Source organism: Cinclus cinclus, chromosome 11, assembly GCF_963662255.1.
Source record: "Cinclus cinclus chromosome 11, bCinCin1.1, whole genome shotgun sequence".
Lineage (NCBI taxonomy): Eukaryota > Metazoa > Chordata > Aves > Passeriformes > Cinclidae > Cinclus > Cinclus cinclus.
This window is the reverse complement of record NC_085056.1, coordinates 13,292,458-13,310,998: the sequence shown is the minus strand read 5'-3', so window position 1 is coordinate 13,310,998 and position 18,541 is coordinate 13,292,458. Positions and strand designations below refer to the sequence as shown.

Here is an 18,541-nt window from a genome sequence, read left to right as displayed (position 1 = left end):
ACTAAACACACACAACCCAGCCTTTTATTTTTGATTAATAGACTCTTAATACTTTGCTCAGAAAAGTTTTATCTTGAAATTAACACTACTAAGACTCAATACTTTGATTGTCGTATGCTCATTCAACAACCAGGGAGAAAAATTATACTTGACTTTGGATTTGAATCACAATTAGCCCTTTACTTAGTGAAAAATTATAATGAAATAACACTTAATTGATATATTTCAGCAGAATTCTCATGTCTTTGGACTGTTTAATTAAAAAGATGCAACATTTTAGTTCTCTTATGTACACTTAAAATATCACCCCTGAAGCAATTAAAAATACTCAAGTGGAGACTGAAAAGGGAACGCAATGCATTCAAACCCAGTTTCTTCTTAAAAATGCTTCTTTTGAATTAGCCATTTAAAATTATATAACACAATCTGACAGAACTTAGCGAGCCACAAGGCAAACAGCAAAAACTTGGGATTGTCATACACAGCTCAGCAGAGTTTGAACAGTACAATGGAACCACATTCTAAAGATAAATGCATACAATACACAGGTGAAAAAAGTAAAAATTTAAAATACATCTGTCTTTTAAAAGTTATTGTCTACACCTTCTACTTGAGCACTGCATCTACTTGAGTATTTCCACTGTATGCACAGTTAAATACCAACAAATACAAAACTGGTAGATTTATGTACAAAATTGAGCACAAACAGTAGCAGCCAGGAAGGCTAGGAATAGTCTGAACACCACGAGTTACACCATTGTAAGGCACTTGGGTTTCCATTCTGTGATAAAAAAGAGAAACTGAACACATCAGAGAAACATCTACTTATATAACCAGACTCCTCCAAATACCAGACAGCAGATTCCGTCTTGGAATCTGCAAAGTCATTATTATTCAAAACTGTATTTATGAAAATAACAGGTCTTATACATGAATTATAGCAGAGCTACAACCTTTCCAATAAAATAGAGCCATCCAGAACATAAACCAGGCCCAGTTCTAAAAAGAGCATTTAGTGCAGCTACACAAAATTCTAGCAAAAAAGGCATTTATATCAAACACAGCCTGCAAGCTTGCAAAACAGAAGGAATTCTGCCAGTATTAGAAAGACACTGTGTGAGTCACTGTTTGCCATGGAACTTTCACAGGCACTCTCTCTCTGGTTCTCTGGAAATGCTCTTCCAAAACACGAGCTACCCTAATATGGCACTAAAACAGGAAGGAAAACAGCAGCACTAGCACCAACTACTGGGACTCATCTAAGCTTTGCTTGTTTACAACTGCAATAAACTTGTTTACATTACATGCTCTTAAAATTTAAGAGAAAACACTCCTTTTAACAGTAAGCTGTTGTATTTGTCACAGAAATCCTGCACTTGGCCTCACACCAGGAATGAATCTCAGGACTTTACCCCTTTAAAAGGAGGGAGAGGGAAATGCTGAATCACTCACATGAAAGGGAAAGTCCCTGTTATTTTCCACTCAAAACACTGCTTCTAGTGGTGTTTTTGTAGCAACCAAAGGCTGAATAGCATGAGGCATGCTTCAGAAATAAACTTTGAAGATACAGGGAAAGAAGAGTGGCAATCTTTGCTCTTGTGACAGGACTGGAGGCTTGAAGCTGAGTTGGGGGAATCTAGGTTAGATGAGGAAAAAGCCCTTCATCCAGAGGGTGGCTGGGCACTGAACAGCCTCCCCAGGGAAGTGGGCACAGCCCCAAGCCTGACAGAACTCACAAACTGTTTGGACAATGCTCTCAGGCACACGGTGGGATTGTTGAATTATCCTGTGCAGGGCCAGGAGTTGGACTGGATGATCCCTTCCAACTCAGGTTATTCTGTGACTGTATGAAATAAATTCTGCATTACATTATATTTATATCCACACACCAGCACCTAAAAAGTGAAAACAACATATGCAACCAAGGATATACCTAATGAAAAGAAGACAAGTTCCTCAAGGAGCATGTTCACACATGCACACAGGACCCCCAGGCAGTGCAAGGGAGCTGGTGAATTAAATTATTTATTAAAATGATACCAACTGCAGTCAGTGATAATAGGCTTTAGGAACCGGCCTAAGCTTTTATGGGCTTAGAACATGGAGATTACATAACCCTTCATAGGTAAGAACTACTTCTTGGCAAACCTGTGCTGGTCAGAAAGACTCTGCCCACCTGGATAGCAGATCTCCCACTCATACAGAATAAAGAATAATCAAGATAAGGCTGTTTGGATATAGAAAGATTAAAGGTCTTTCTTCATAATCACTTTTATTTTTTAAAAGCTGTTAACTACTGTTCCTCAAACCTTTTTGTTCTTGCTGCAATTCTCTTTCAGGTTGCTTGTGTTAAGGGAAGAACAAGACTGCCTTCTGTTTCTGACTTGACAAAACGTGAAAGAGCCATGCAAAAAGCGAGTCTTTCAAAACCCCCACTTCCTCAAATATCTTTCATCTCTTTCACATATAAGCAAAGAGTGATTTCAGACTCCACAGAACTGGAGAGAAAGCCACTAATGCTCTAGGATAAGCTCAGTACATCAGAAGGTGAACATAGGTTCTGGAGCCCACATTTTCTTTACAGTCCAATTTGATTTTACTCATGTGAACACTTGGCTGGCACCAGAGACTGGTTAAAAGGAACGAGTAACAGACTTGTGTGTGTACAGATACACTGACAGTCTTAACTTTGCTCTGCTCTTGAAAGTAGCTCTACTGGTCAGCTTTCATAAATGATCTTCCTTTTTCTCCCTTACTTTTGGGATAGATCCCAGAACAGATCTAAAGGAGTGGACCTCACCGCAGCTGTAGCTCTACACAAAAAGCCATTTCCGTACAGACAGCATCAGGTTCTGTTAACACCACACCACTCACACTGAGAAAGGCAAGGCAAAGACAAACAGGTGTCAGTGCAATTGTTAGATATTAAAACTATTCTGAAAGAATATTGATGATCAACATAATTCCCAATTTAAAAACCAGTATAGAGGTTTTAGATATTTTAAAGCATTCAAAACACCTTTTGTCAAAGAGAGCAGTGAATTTATACTTTCTCTTCTAACTAGCCCACACAGCATTTGCAGCCTGAAAGAACAAATGGATTTTCTTGGCTTTTGATGCCCTTCCAGTGGATCCTCAGGGGCCCATGGCCGCCACCAGCTGGCTGCTGCTTCCACACACGGGTCTCCAACTGACAGGAATTCTCCCTTCCAGGAAAAGGGTTTTGTAAAAAGTACTAACACACTGCTCAAAAGGGAGTACTGCCACTGCTTTAATAAGCAATTCAAATGAAGCAGAAGATTTTTTTTCATAGAAAATATTACAAATCTGTAGTAGCAGCACTTTTTAATAAAACCTGGCATCTATTAGCAAAAGAACATTGACAAAAATATCTTTGTTTATACAAATAAAGTTAGGTTTTTAATATTCACAAGGTAACATAAAAGAGCAACATTTTTCTTCACATTGATAATCGTTAGTTAGAGCAGTTGTGATATAAAAACTGGGTAAGCATTCAGTCAAGCACCATGGCAGACAGTGCATTGAGATCTCTCATAAATGGATGATTAGCTAGTATTTGATCAATCTTCTGCCTTTGATCATAGCCAGGAAAAATTTTGATCAAGGCTTCTCTTAGCTGGCCTGTTTCTGAGGCAGATCTCTGTGGTGGAATTGCTGGACAAGGCTCTGTGTTTTCTTCCTGTGGAAGCCATGGGGATGAATGATCATCATGCACTCTGCCTCCAGGCTGTCGACTGCTACTGCTCACTTTGGGGAAGAAAAAAGGTGTCTCAGAAGAATATTGTCCACTGCTCTGTAAAGCCATCTGTGTTGACCAAGAATCTCTATGGAACAAAATAAAAATTTTTAAGGACATGCTAGCAGTAGCTCTTTCCACACATGAGAGAGAAAAGAGATGTGTATAACTTAAGCTTCCCTGCCACTCAGCCAGGTACTGACTGGAATCAAATGACAAGCATCCTTTCAAAGTGAAACAAAACAGGAGGTGTAACAGTTCTCAATGCAAATCTGGCACAACTAACATTAATATCACCCAGGAATAGCCTCAATATGCTGTGAGTCCTTCACTTGGCAGATTACAGCAACAGTCAAAGACTATTTTCTGAAGGTATAGATAAAAAGATACATTGAACACATGTACACTGACATGGAATACATGAAAATGCTGACAGACCAAAGAGGCTTCCAAGACTGCTTCATGAGACTATTCCTCATGTACTTGTGCTCTTGACTGAGCTGTGCTCATATTTAGATCAGGGCCTTGTTTCCCCCTGTATGGTATCCTTAACAGGGCAATGAAATTGCTTTAGCAATCTCAGGATTTGAATACTCTTCCTTAATTATTGAGATTCCATTTCAGACTTTAAAAAGTTTTGCTACTATATACACTGCTAGCAGTACAAAATATAAAGTTCAGTCTGCTTCAGATGCCAGCAGATATCGGAGAACTGTGAAGTGGAACTCGTGTTACAGTCTAGTTTCCTACCACCACGGGAAACAGTATCTAAATTATAGAGCTCTATTTTAGGAGCATTTGGGTTATGACACCTTTTGTAACTCAGCATGGAAAGGCTTTCTAATTGCTGAAGATGCTTCCAGTTTCTCATATTGTTCCTGGTGCCATTTATGCTTTCTGTATCATTTAACTCATGCAGAAAAGTCACAGGGAAGGAAAAAATTAACTCTGCACTGGCAACTTTTCTCTGTTCTTCCTGTCCCGGCCCCCAACCAAAAACCCAACCCCAAACCAAACATCAAAGCCTAATTCCAGTTCCAAGTTTACAGATAAAAAAACAAGTTTTTCTGTGGTCTTCTCAAAAGACTCTCTCCATTTCTACAATCATCACACTCACCTACCTCAGAACACTGTTTTAATTTTATTTCTCTCAGACACAGGCAGGTAAAACAGTGTTCCAAATAACATCTCATAAGTTTTGTACTAGAACTTGAATACTTAGCATTTCCTTCCAGAGTTCTAGCACTGCACTTGTTTTTTTAATGTCAATACACTTATTTTCAAATCAGCTTGCAATCTATAGTATAAAAATGTTCCACTTTCCTCGAATGTTTACTATAGATGAGATTCTTGCTTGTTCTTTGTATTAATCCTTAAGCATAGCTTGCCTTTTCTACTGCAAATTTTCAAGTTACCTCACTTGTTTTTAAAAGCCCTCTCAATACTCCTCAGAATTTCTAATTCTTAAACGAGTGAAAATACAGTACATTACTATCTTGTGCAAAAGAGCAAACTAATTCTCAAATCTTGGCAGTTCATGAAAAGCAAATTAATATTTTGAATATGTGCACATTTAAAAATTACAATCTTAAATTAACATTGTATGTTCATTACTATTTATAATTATTACTCAAAACCAGATTTAATAACAATGCCTCAAAAATTGTTTTGACAACAGTAAGGTACCCTCAACCATAAGGTGAAGTACCTCCCCTGTGACAGAAAAGCCTGAAGGCAGAGTGTTTGTAGCACCTATTGTATCACTATGAAGTGACCAATCAAGGTGTCTCAGATAACATCAGTGTAATTAATAACACATACCCCCATCTCTGGCACCTCTGGGTGCTGTTAACACACCCGTGCATGAAAGACACCACAGCCAAATCTCAGAAGAAGCTTTTGTCATACTTATCTTAGTTCCCAGAGAGATCTCGATTAGAGGCAAATGTCATCAGCAGTTTCTGAACCAACTGAAGTAACAGGAAATTTTTTTCTGTTGTTGTTGTTAAACTGCTACATGCTACAGTGTTGCTGCTTAACTTTACTGTGCTTTACAGGTGTGTGAGTGAACCAGGGGGACAATTTATTTCAAATGTGAAATAACTGTGTCAAACAAAAGTGAAAATAGTGTTTTATACCTAGAATAGCCTTCACTTCGTAGGAAGTCATCTAATCTGGGTCCATTTCTTCCCAAAGGATCATCAGGAACCATAAATATGTCACCAGCAAAAGTGTACTGGAGCAACCTGCAAGAGAGCTCTTTTAAATAACAAGGTATTACACCCTTGTTGTCCTTCACCTTTGAAGCACAGGATGAATTTCCTTAGAGTAGACACCACATCAGGAATCCCTGAAAATTAATTAGTAAACCTAACCAAGACACAACCAGCGTTCCCTGTCAAAATAATTCCATGGGAGCTGTGAACTCTCCCTATTACTCTGCAGAACAGAGAGCTTTGTTTTAACGACAGAAAATTTGCAACAAGGCCATGGTGGAATTTTCTAGGTGATTAGGGATTTTTTTGGTTGTTCTAACTCCCCTTCCTCACAAGGATCTTCAGTCATGTAGCTGAAATGCCTGTGTTAGCAGAAAGCCACATAAGTAGCAAATACATCATTAAATGTTTACAGTTAAGACACAAAGCTTTTTTTCTGGAATCACTTTGAGACAGGTAGAAATCTGCATTAAAAAAAACCAAAAAAGAATTCAACTGAAATTTGTCTGCAAGGAGATTTGCTACAGTGGAATTTCCCCAGAAGTAAAACTAACAGCAGATGTTAACACAAGCTCTTAAAAAACCCCACAGACTTGAGATATCACGCCAAATATTCTTGCTAAAGTGCTACTCAAGTCAGGTTCTGGTCTCCCACAGAATTCACTCAAAGGATTTAAACCCTAAATGACTAGCCAGCCATGGTCTTGCAGCTGTATTGTGAGAATACAGGGCAAGCTTTTAGTTACTTCTCTCATTAGAGCTATATTGACCCCAGCCTCTGTAACAGATGTACCCTTAGAAGATTTCAGGGACACTGAGGAATCAGTGGAAAATTTCACTAGCAGAAGATCACACCTTAACACTAAAATAACCCAATTTAAGTGAAACAGGAAAAAAAATCCCAAACACCCAAACCCAACAAACTAACAAAGAAACAAGCAGAAACAAAGTCTACAAAATGAAGCAGGGATATTTGATAACTAAGTGAACTCATAGAAACCCAAAGAACAATATTGCAGGGAAATGGCTACATGGGTATGCTACAAGTGTTCATTTTGTTTAGCAGTGCCAATCTGTCCCACTTGAGTAAAGAGGGATTGATTCTGAACAACTAGAAGTGACACTGTACATCCCCACCAGCTATCATGTTTCCATGAAAAAAATGAGCTTTCAGACAAGAGAGGCTGTGACAGTGGACTGCTCAAACAAGATCTAACACCAGCTTTCAGTAGTGACACACGTGTGCTGCTACACCTAGCTCCTGATTATATGAGCAATTAATAAACATACATGACAGAATAACAGGGAATAACAGGGATATTAGACTACTCAACACATGACTGTAAGGCCCTGAATCGTCATAGTGAATCACAGAGTACTTTATTTGGATCTATCAGAATTGAATGACAGATTAATTAAAGGTAGCAAAAATCCCACATATAAGTAGATTGCCTACAACTGCAAGGACAGGCATCCTTTTAAGATTTCACAGAAATTCAATAATTACCTTTTTTGAATAATTTCTCTCCAGGCAAATGATTCTGTCACAAATTCTCTGAAGTTATCATTAGTCACAATAACACCTCCAGTTTTAGCAGCAAGGTGTAATAAAAACCTGTAAAATTAATTTCAAAGATCACTAAGACAGTTTGTTTTGCTGAAAACAATCCAAAGATCTAGAAAACGAAACATTTCATCACCCAAAAGTAATCTATTTGCATGAAAACAAACACAAAATTTCCTTGATTACCAGGAAATTACTCTGGTTTTACCCACCTTAAACTTACAACAATGTTTTGGGTAGCATGCATTTATTTAGTGCAGCAGAGTCTTCATGGGAGGTTTTCTTCCCCATTAAAAAACCCAAACAAACAAACCCACACAAGCAAAAGCCCCCAAACCCCATGATCTAAATACTTGTACAGGTAAATGGGTTGCTTTATGGAACAGTACAGTATTTATTACACCATCCAACACAAACTCATTTCCATACACTTCTTTGCTTAGCATTAATGTCTGTGTTCTGCAAGTCAGTGCTCTGCATGTTAGCTGTTTGCTGTCAACACTTCTTAAAAACCCTTCTGCTAAATAAATTATGACAAAACATAACTACTGATTTATGAAGAAAAAAGCATATTTGAGTTCTTTTATAATGTCTCTGAAAACATATTTTTGCCACAAGATAATGGATGGTTTCCTTTTAAAGGAAAGTGCATGCTTATAATAACATTTTCACTTTTGTTAAAACACTTATTTCACAGCAATCTCGACTGCACTGCCAGAGCATTTCTTATGAAAGCCTGGGTGTATATAAAACATTGTGAAGTATTAGGGAACTCCCACAATGCAGACTCCTAAAGCTTACTGTATCTTCCTCACTGACTGAGGATCCCCACATTTTGAAGTTCATCTTTGGTGGTCAAATTAACTTGGAAGCTCACTGGCTTAAATGCACTGATCCAAACACACAGCAAGGTCTGTGGGCCAACAAGGCATCAAGAAGAAAATGGAGCTAAGTAGTAGCTGACTTATGCCCCAAACATAAAAGGCAATTCAGGAACAGAGTGATGATCAGGAAAGCATAAACACATTCCTGGAAGATTAATTCTTCGGACTGCCTTATTTTTCCCTTTTTAATTGCCATGAAAATTTGTAGTTCTCCATGACTTTCTGAATACATCGTAGTGATTCCTACAACAGTGAAGTAATGTAACAGATGTAGAACTCAGTCGTAAGTTGGATGCATAGCTCTGTCTAGAGAGGTTGCAGAACTACCTCATAAAACTGCTCATGAAATATTAAGCTTTTACAACCATTAGTCAGATGTTTAAAAAGACTTCAAAACTGTGTATATTCTGTACCTGTCATCATGAGCAGCAATTCTTGCTCCTAAAACCATCCTTGCAGGGGTTAAAGACAATATTCCAACATCCTCCAGCTGTGTTAAGAAATTCTGCTCTGTTAAAACATGATTTGACAATTAGTCTGAGATATAATTAGCAGGGAGAAGATGGGCTATCTTTGTACCCATTAAGCTATAGAAATGACATTGATAGCTGAAGAATTGCTCACACTGAAAAAAAACAGGGAAGAAGAGGTCAAAACTAGAAATTAAAGAGCAAACAAAAACCAACCAAACCAAAAAGGCCTCTGCTGATGGCACACCTGTTAGTCTAAACAGCATTTCAGGGTCTTTTGGAAATTTGGAAACCAAATTACTGATGCAGAGCAGCCAGACTACTCCTGCTCAACATTTGATAAAAAATTCCTTCTCCATTTATTCTTCACAGAAGTACCCGAAGATATAGTTACAGTCTGATTTAATTAAGGAAACATTAGGCAATGTCCCTCACCTGTAATGGAAGGGTCACGTCTTGTTCTCCACTGTGGAACAAACACAGTAATATTTCTGTGGCCACGTTTCCAGAAGTAGTCAACAGCTATTGCAATTCCTCGACAGGAGAAGAATTTCCTTAGACCATGACTGAAGGTGAAACAAAAACAAGGGAGATTGAATTCACTGGGGTTTTACTACTAGAAAAACAAAGCAAATAGAACAAAACCTTGCAAACTCAAGCTGAAAGTCCCACATAGAGCCTCAGATAAAGAAAAGGCAGACAGGTGTTATAGGTGAGGAATCTTCTAAATGGAAAGAGCTCTTCAGCAAAAGAAGACAACAGATAGATCACTTTGCAACTTTATAGCTCAGCCTCCTTTCAGTTTCCTGGGTACAACAACAATGGAGTAATCAGAAGCAGGTTTAGCTTTAATAAAGAGGCCCATAGTGATGGTTTATGAACTCCATCGAGTACAGATTAAAACTATAATAATCCAATATTGTAGTAGTTCCAAATACACTCCTACTACACAATAGAACACCTTTGGTTCAACTGATTACCAAAGATTACATCTGAACAGCTCTCTGATAATTATTAGGGCCTCCTCCCCCTTCCTTTCAATGGTGCAAACAATTGTCCTGAAGCAACATAATGAAATTTCTTTGAAGAAATATTTTCCAAACATTGTATTTTGGCATTAACCTTTTTTCCTCCATTTAAAAATATAAGATGTTCATTATCTGTTTTTACAACTCTCTTATGTGACTTTCCAGAAAAAACAGCAACTGCCTAAAAGGAAGGGACACCAAGATTTGAACTAATGACCTTGTGGGCCCTTCCCAATTGGAATTATCCCAGTGACCCTACCTGCATATTTAGCACATGGCACAATTAACTGTCTAACCAGCATTTTCATAGAGGCTATACTCAGACAAAACAAAGATAGGATTCCCTAGAAAAGAGACACTTTGACTGAACACTGATGGCATGAACAGCCAAAGCATTTCTTGCAAAATAGTGAATAATCTATGTTTTGAATTAGATGTCAAATCACTACAAAGTACTTCTAACAATAAGCAAGCAAGTGGTATTCCTTTTTAAAACCAGTCTCCAAATAACAGGCAAGTGCATATTATTTTCCCTAATAGTAAGCCCTGTTAGTTTTGAGAAGAATCTTTAAACCCTAGTTTAAAAGATTTCCATGGAAATACTTTACAGTGAAACTCAGCCTTTAGTAGCATTCATTTATCCTTTTCCAGTTCTGCAAATTCTGTGAAAAATAGGTTTATCAAAATTTAAATCTATTAGGGAATCCCTGAATTTGGAGAGGAATTCTTTATGCAGAAATGCACAAAAATGAATAAGCCATATCTGAAATATAAAAGGCAAAAAAAGTGATTTATTAACAGAATTTCCAGAGGGGAAAAAAATACTATGCCACACTTGCCCTTAATAAAATTAAGCATTCTTGGTGTCAAGAACCATCAAATAAAGGAAGGCAATTTTCATAGAAGAGTTACTCTTTGTAAACCTTCTGAGACAAACTTTAAATGCAATGATCATGCCACTAATTTAAGTTAAGCATCCTATTCATTAAATTGGAAAACTGTGAAATATTTTCATTGAATTAATGATTCTTAACTGGACTTCAATAAATGCAGAGGTCTCGATAGTCCTGACAAAATTTATGCCTTCTGTGCTTGTTCATCCTCCTGTTTCAGCACTCTAAGCTGGCTGAACTACAGTGTACTGTTTTTTAAAGTGTTTTGAAGCTTAGAAAAGCAGCTCCTGATTTGTCTTGACTGATCACAAATTCTTCCTCTGCTACAACTTAAAAAAAAACATGCAAAGAGAAGCAACTTTATCAAATAACATGTAGAATTAATGTAATCTATAGTATAAAAAAGTCACCACTAAAGTAAATTAAATATGAAATGCTTTTAACTGAGTTAGATGAACACCTGAAGGGCAGCAAATCACAGCAAGATGGTCTTTTCAAGATATCCATCTTAAAAACTGCATCTTTTCTCTAAATGCCATTGCAAATACCTGTCCCAGTTCTTTAAAATCCTGTGAAGATCTTACAAAGGTATTTCCTAAATTAAACAAAATATGATCATAAGCAGCAGGAAGTAGCAAAGAGCAGGTTGCCTTCTAGGACATGTAACATTTTCCCTTTGGATTGCAATTAAAGTAAATACTGTCGCAAATGAGTGGCTTGGATGCTTAAAGAAACACTGCGAAAGGTACTGCCGAAGGCAGGGTTTAATATGAATTTGTGAAAATATGGCTTCACGGAGTTTGGTGGCAACATTCACTCTTGTGAACTTGAAGAGTAAACTCATTATTTGCTACACAGATTAAAGCATACAACGACCAAAGTAGAATCAGTTTGGACTGACTTACACAGAAGCCAGGAATGCAGAAGGGGGTGAGGGTGCAAAGCATATGGATGCAAAGATAAGGGTGCAAAAGGGTTTAGCAGCACTTAATAAGCGAGTACTTTAACAATTGCAAAGCAATTCCATAGGGCTCCTACAGCTGTAACAACGACTGAATTGCAGATTTGAGGCAGTAGCATTCATACCACGATCAATTCACACGCACTGATATACAACGTTAACACCTAATTCTCTGCGCCTAAAGGTTCTCAACAAAGAATTTCACTGAGGGTCAGTGAAGTGCTCACACCAAGCCCCTCTGCATTTCCCAGCAGGCAAGGGTCACACCTCAGCGAGCATGGAGAGGCTGTGGGAGCCAGGAACGGTCCTCTGAGTATCACAAAGGTGAGGATTTGTGAGCTCTGAGCAGTGCCCCACTCGAGGGAGAAGCTGGCACAGCTGCTGAGCCCCAGAAGAACTCAAAGGGCTCCCTCAGGACCCTGGCTACAGGGCCAGAGGATGACTGACTTTGGCCAGCAGTAAGCTTCCCCCCAGCCACAACCCAGCTCCTGGGCTTTCTTCCCCAAAGGGTAGGAACAATGGTGCCCCTCCGCTTGGGCTATGATTCAGGTAAATAGTTGACCAATGCTTCGAAGGATAATACTGCTTATCCTTTGTTTCCCACCTTGTTTGGGCACCTGATGTTTCTGATTGGATGCACCACCATAAGTATGTATTATTTACAGACTATTCTAGGAAGATATAATTCCATTCATTTATTATTTCATTCTAAGTTTCTCCCATTTTAATAAAATTTAAATTACCCAACAACTGGATGTTGCAATCTCCCATCAAAATGCCTGTTTTCTGCATACAAAACCAGGTAATTTAAAATAATACTTGTTAGCAGCCAGGGGAAACTCTGGGCATTCTGTCATTCCACAAGCATCCTGAGACAATGTGATACCAGATCAACATGCTGCACATGTCAAAAGAAAAAATTCTGCATATTTTGCAATTTTCTAGACTTACGACACAAGGCAAGCAATGATTCAGAAACCCATCTAGCATTGGTCTAAGCATGTGGGGACAAATGAATACCCACAGCCCCATCAGAAAATGGGACCAAAAGAACCCTGAATCAGCATAGGCATAGAAGCAGTTCTCAAGGAGAGGTAAAGTGGACAACAATACAAAGCAATTTTGCAAACAACTCTTCACTTTATGAAATTCAAGAAACTAATGAGGCTTTATTTAGCCAGAGGGAAGCCGCAGAATACCTACATAAAACCAACTGGCCTCCAAGCACTCATTATTTAGTAGGACATTCAAATATCTTGATGGTTCTGCTATTTTGAGGCAGCTCTGTCGTTTACACTTCATAACCAGTTTTCATTTGGTTGGGTAGAAGGCAGGTGTTATATAATATTTTTGAGGACTGTATGTCAATAGCACCCAGCTACTATGCCCTACTCCAATGTGGGGTGTGCACAGCTGCTTTGCAGGGCAATTCAATGGGGTGCATGAAGGAGATATTGGAACCTCAGTAATGAACATTTATAGTTGGAAAATATATGTTTGCAAAAAACAACGGGATCCAAGTACTAATATGCAATGCTGATAGAGGAGAAATATGTCACTACTAGATCAGAACCTCCACGTTAAAACTACAAGATGTTAAGAGCACAAAAAAATCCCCCAAACACAAACCACTTGACAGCAATTTAACCTTGTTCTTATGCACTGGCAAAGCAAATTAAACTTCATGCATAATACTGATTGCAACAGAGCAAAGCTTGCCCTGAGATTACTTCTGACTGAAGTGTTACATTGGGCTGAACACTGATGATTCAAATCAAGTTACTCTGAAACGGCACAACTGTGTGTACATGCACACCAAAAACCTAGCTAACAAAATCTTAACACATGCCACTGCAATCTCTTAGCCCCCATTTCATCTGAAAGCTCACTGAACTGTTAATAAAGGGATAGCCGAAAAGAACAATACTTACGAAATTGCAACATTGCTTCCATCAATAATTATATGTTTTAAATATGGTTTTCCAGGTTCATTTATCAACTCCAGTTTGTATGGCTTCTTCAGAGAGTCCAAAAACCTTTGAACTCCAGTAACTGAATGATCTGGATGTGGTCCCACTGTGTCTCTGTCTGGATTTGAAGGGTGTTTTTGTGAAGACAGTAACCAGTCTGGGACAGGACTGTCACAATGTGAGGTTTGGGAAAGGCGCTGGTGGAGGGGCCTCGCTTGAGAAGAGCTGCAATGTCCCAGCTTATCCTCAGAACCAAGGTGGCTGTTCTGGACAGTTGAGGGCCCTGCAGAGTTTTGCTGAAATGCAGTTTTACTCTTACTTGAGATATGCTGCACATCTGGGCTGCCTCTGGCTATAAAGCCAACATCTTTTGGAGCTCCATCCTGCACAGTGCTGAAAGCTTCCCCACCATCAGTTTCTATATTGCTTGACCTTGAGTTGTGATTCTTACCAGGGCCATAAACATCTCCCTGTTTATAGCACAGAACTGAATTTTTGCTGGGAGGGGAAGAAGATTCGCATACCAATCTATGCATTTTATCTTCTGCACCAACTTGCATGTCTGAAGCACCTCTTCTTACTTTGTGATACTCATTTTTTGTCTCCTTTGCCGTATGACTGGATTTAAGTGGACTTTTATTCCCAGAAATGCCTTTGTCTTCTAGCTTTTGAGAATTATTTATATCATTTCCTAAAGGAACAATGACAGTTCTAGGATTCTGTGATGACTGTTCATGCTCTTTTTTAAATTTTAAATTCTCCTTTTCAATTTCTTCTAGCAATATTAATGGTTCCACAGATTGTCCTAGGATACCAATAACTTTTTCTACAATATTTTGGGAATATCCCATTGTTCTGAAAAAGTTCACAAGAATCTTATATTCCATTTCCTCAGTGAGAGCATCACCTTCTTTAAGGCAGCAAGTAGGACCATCTGATTCATTGCAGCTATTCAAAACCAGATCAATAACTGCATCAGGGTCTGAAGGATTCTTGTGCAAAGCAGATTTCACTTGCTGATCATTTTCCAAAGAAAAATGCTTTTTAGGGAGCCTTTCCTCCCCATCAGAAGACCTCCTTTTACATGACTGCCTCTCTTTAAAGGCCACTGCCTCTATCAGAGGGTCCTTTATGGGAACAAACCTTGCTTCAGGAGCGTCAGAAAAAACAGTGTCCATTTGCTTTGTAAGCTCAGTTACAGGTGTGCCAGCATTGCTTCTTGCTTCTTCCCCACCCGCCCTTCCATCTCTGTTTGCAACAATGACTTTGGAGGTGCTGTTCTGTCCAAGCTGCTGTGGGCTTTCAGAGCCTGTGAGATCTATGATAACAGTCTCTCCTCCAGAAACAACAGTTTGGGTGAGAGTTAGGAGTTCTCTTTTTAGAGCACTGGGCAAAATCAGTAAATCCATTGTATACTTATCTGCATGTGCTTCCACGAATTGTCTGAACTGCTTTTTAATCTCCGATTCATTGTCACTAAATAAGCTTTCATTATTCTCAAAAAGCTTTACAAACTGCTGCACATGACTTTGAGCCATAACAACAGCTTCTGCACCCCCCTTAATACTGAGCAACCCCATTTCCAGCACAGCTACATCAGCACAGGTATCCTTAATAAGGCTGTTGAGAAACAGGCTCTGCGCACCAACGAAGATGCAGTGCATATCCTTTGGGTAGTACTCCTTTTCTTCCAGCTCAGGTTCACACAGTCCCTTGATGTACTCCTAAGAAGAGAGAGAGAGAACAGAGTGAATAGTTGCAAAAACCTACTATAACTAAGTAAACACAGCCAATAAACAGGACAACAGAAGTAAAACACCAATATCTAAAATGATGTTTAAATAAATGTCATAGAAGGCTCTCTTTAATATTCTCTTGTTTATACCTGATAGTAACAGGTAACTTAATTAGTAGATCAAACGATTTAGAAGACTGTCAGAAGAGATTTATTTTACCATCCCCATTCTTTGGTCAAAGAGAACTCTTCATGAACAAATGCCTTTCACTAGCGTTCTACCTAGTCCATAAACCTGAATTTCCAAAAAGTTTCAAAGTACATTTACTAAGGTTTATCAGGCCAGCAGCCACCCTATATTTTTGTTACAGACTTAGAAAACTCCAGGGTCCAGATACTTCTGTGTTCCTGGGGGGGGGGGGGGGGGGAATCCCAACACTATTTCTGCCACCTGTAATCTACTACAAGTAAATTCACTATTCTACCTCATATTAAATGTGTCAGGAGTTCAAAGCTCTGGCAATACAGTATACTGTTTATTCTTTCAGATAGCATTATTTTTCCCAAACTGCTTCTTTGTGTGCTTAAAATTCTTTGATATAGTGCAACCAGCTTCTAAGATGCAGTCACTGTATTTGCAGAATCCCAAATATACCATGTTTTATAATCTATATTTACTTTCAAACATTAATTCTTTTAAATGGAACTGAGAACCAGCGCATGGTAATGATTAATGTAACACCATTTCCTATCAGGTCGAGTTACATCATCACAGGTATCAAGGCAAGCTGCCTCAGGAGCCTATCAGCACAAACTGCTTCAGCAGCAAAACCCACAGGGTTACTCTCCACGCCTTACTCATCACATGACTGCTTTTGCAGAGCAACAAGATAACAACTGGTGAAAAGGATACTCTAAACCTAGGAACTTTTTTTTAACTAAGCAGCAGTGGAGAACGTATACATTACATGTGACTGTTGAATTAAAATATAAATTGCTATCACCAAACCTTTCAACAGAAGACAAGCAATTGTTTGTACATACTAGCCAATAATTCCTCCAGACAGCGCCTAAAAACTGTTCTACCGATAAGAGAAATCAAATTTCTTATAGCCAATAAGGTATTAAGATTAGAAAACTTTTTTTTTTTTTATCTTGGTCAGAAAGGCAGCAATTAGAAAACTGAAATCTTGTGTTATTTATTTCTTGTGCTTTAATTTCCTGAAAAATAGGGAAGTTTCACTGCAGATGCCTGAGAAGTTACCTGTAACAGTGGATTCTCTCAGCCCAGGCAAATTGGTTTAAAGTAAATTTCAGAGTCAAATAATTCAAACCCCTATATATTCATAGTATTTTTCTTACAACTCATTGTAAGGAAGTGCATTACAAGTTGAAGAACACGTGCATGACACAGATTTAAGGAATCAAGCTTTTGAAAGCGGGCTGCCAAGTCTGGAATCAGTCACCACACGCTCCGAATCGCCACTTACATCCAAGCATAGTTAAAGGAAACAGAGCGACCAACGCCCATATATCGAGATTTTGGGTTTGAACGGGTCCTTCAGCCTAGCTACTCCTCACCAAAATTCTCATCACATGATTCAAACAGCTGTACTTGCCAGGTTCATTATGAGTAATATCAATTTCGGCATTACTGCTGAGAAACTCCCCCCAAAAGGTTATTCAAGATATTTAACAACGTGTGAAGACACTTCACAGCAACTGTTGCCCCTGAAATTCCACCTGCATAGACGGCTCTCTTAACGCGTTAGAGCTGGGTTAAAAACAGAACTATCTGCTCCAAGACTGGTGAAGCTGTTCAGCTCTGACACCTTTTACGTGGAGGAAATATTAGCTGCGTTAAGCTTTATCAAGATCTTTGCTAACGAGCTACTAAACGCCACAGAATAAACGAAGTCTGTCTGTAATGCAAAACATGGCAACGCCCAAAGAACTCCAAGGAATTCTCGACTTCGGGAGGAAGAAGGAAAGCGAAACATCTCAATCTCGCTTTAAAACAAAACTCGGCCCATCCTCAGCTGCGGGTCGGACTATTTCATAACGCACTGCCCATGAACTTCGCACTTTCCAGCTGAGTTGTTTTGCTTTATTCCCTACGTTTATGTCAACACGGCCGGAGACTCCCTGGCACCGGGCACACACCCACCTGCCAAAGCAGCTCCGTTTCTGTTTCCTCCTGGGGCACTGGGCTTTTCCCCACCCTTTCTTCCTCCAACCCGCGCCCCGCGGCCCCAGCCGTGCCGGTCCGGCGGGGCCTGTCCGCACCCAAAACCCGCCTGCCCTCGGGCCCCGCTCCCCGCCCCGCACCTTGGCGCTGCTCACGGCCTTCGTGCAGCCCTCCAGCTGCACCCAGATCCTGGCACTGGCGTTGGGCGGCTGCAGCGCGGGTCGCCAGTCCCCCTGCGACCCCAGCATGGCCAGCCGCACCTCGAACAAGCCCTCGATGCGGCCCCGGCTGCGCTCCAGGAGGCGGCTCTTCTCGGCGGGTACGGTGAACTCATCCACTCTGGGCCCCGGCGAGGAGCCGTGCGGCGTCCGATGGGCCGCCATCAGCGCGGGGCGCGCAACCCTATCGCACCGGGAACAGCGACACCGGGAAACGCCGCACCGACCGCTGGCGTCATCGGCCCGCGACGGCGCGGAGCGGCACCCGCCCGCGGCCGCGCCGCCATGCTTAGCACCGGCGGCCCCGCCCCGCCCCTCCGCAGTGTGGGCGGGGCCGCCCCGCTCCCTGAGGGCCCAGGGCGGGGACGCCTCGGGCCAGCAGCGCCGGCCCTGCCCGAGCTGGGCCGTCCGGAGCGCCCGGCACGGCATTGCGCCCGGGCAGGCCTGGGGTAACTGCACGCTGTACGCGCTTTCTGCGCACCGTTCCAGCGCGCAGTCACTGCGCAGGAAAGAAATTCTTCCTCATATTCAGATGGAACTTCCTACGCATCAGTTTCACCACCCAGCAGAGCGTGGTCCATCCTCTTGGCACCTCCTCTTTAGATATTTATACACATTAACGAGGATCCCCTCTCAGTCGTCTCTTCCCGAGGCTGA

The 18,541-nt window shown here is 40.3% G+C and overlaps 1 protein-coding gene across 3 annotated transcripts; it reads right to left on the bottom strand.

Moving 5' to 3' along the window:
- Positions 1 to 219: 219 nt before the first annotated feature.
- On the bottom strand, positions 220 to 18,146 carry N4BP1 (NEDD4 binding protein 1). 3 transcript variants are annotated; one of them, XM_062499658.1, is made up of 7 exons: positions 17,807 to 18,146; positions 13,705 to 15,467; positions 9,327 to 9,457; positions 8,835 to 8,931; positions 7,481 to 7,588; positions 5,896 to 6,003; positions 220 to 3,845 (listed from the first exon to the last, which is right to left on the bottom strand). In XM_062499658.1, the coding sequence occupies exons 1-7, from the start codon at positions 18,047 to 18,049 to the stop codon at positions 3,515 to 3,517; spliced, it is 2,781 nt and encodes a 926-aa protein (XP_062355642.1). In that variant the 5' UTR covers positions 18,050 to 18,146; the 3' UTR covers positions 220 to 3,514. The 3 variants fall into 3 exon arrangements, with proteins under 3 accessions (XP_062355642.1, XP_062355643.1, XP_062355644.1); XM_062499660.1 differs by having other exon boundaries at positions 3,635 to 3,768; XM_062499659.1 differs by lacking the exon at positions 5,896 to 6,003.
- Between the last annotated feature and the right edge of the window lie 395 nt (positions 18,147 to 18,541).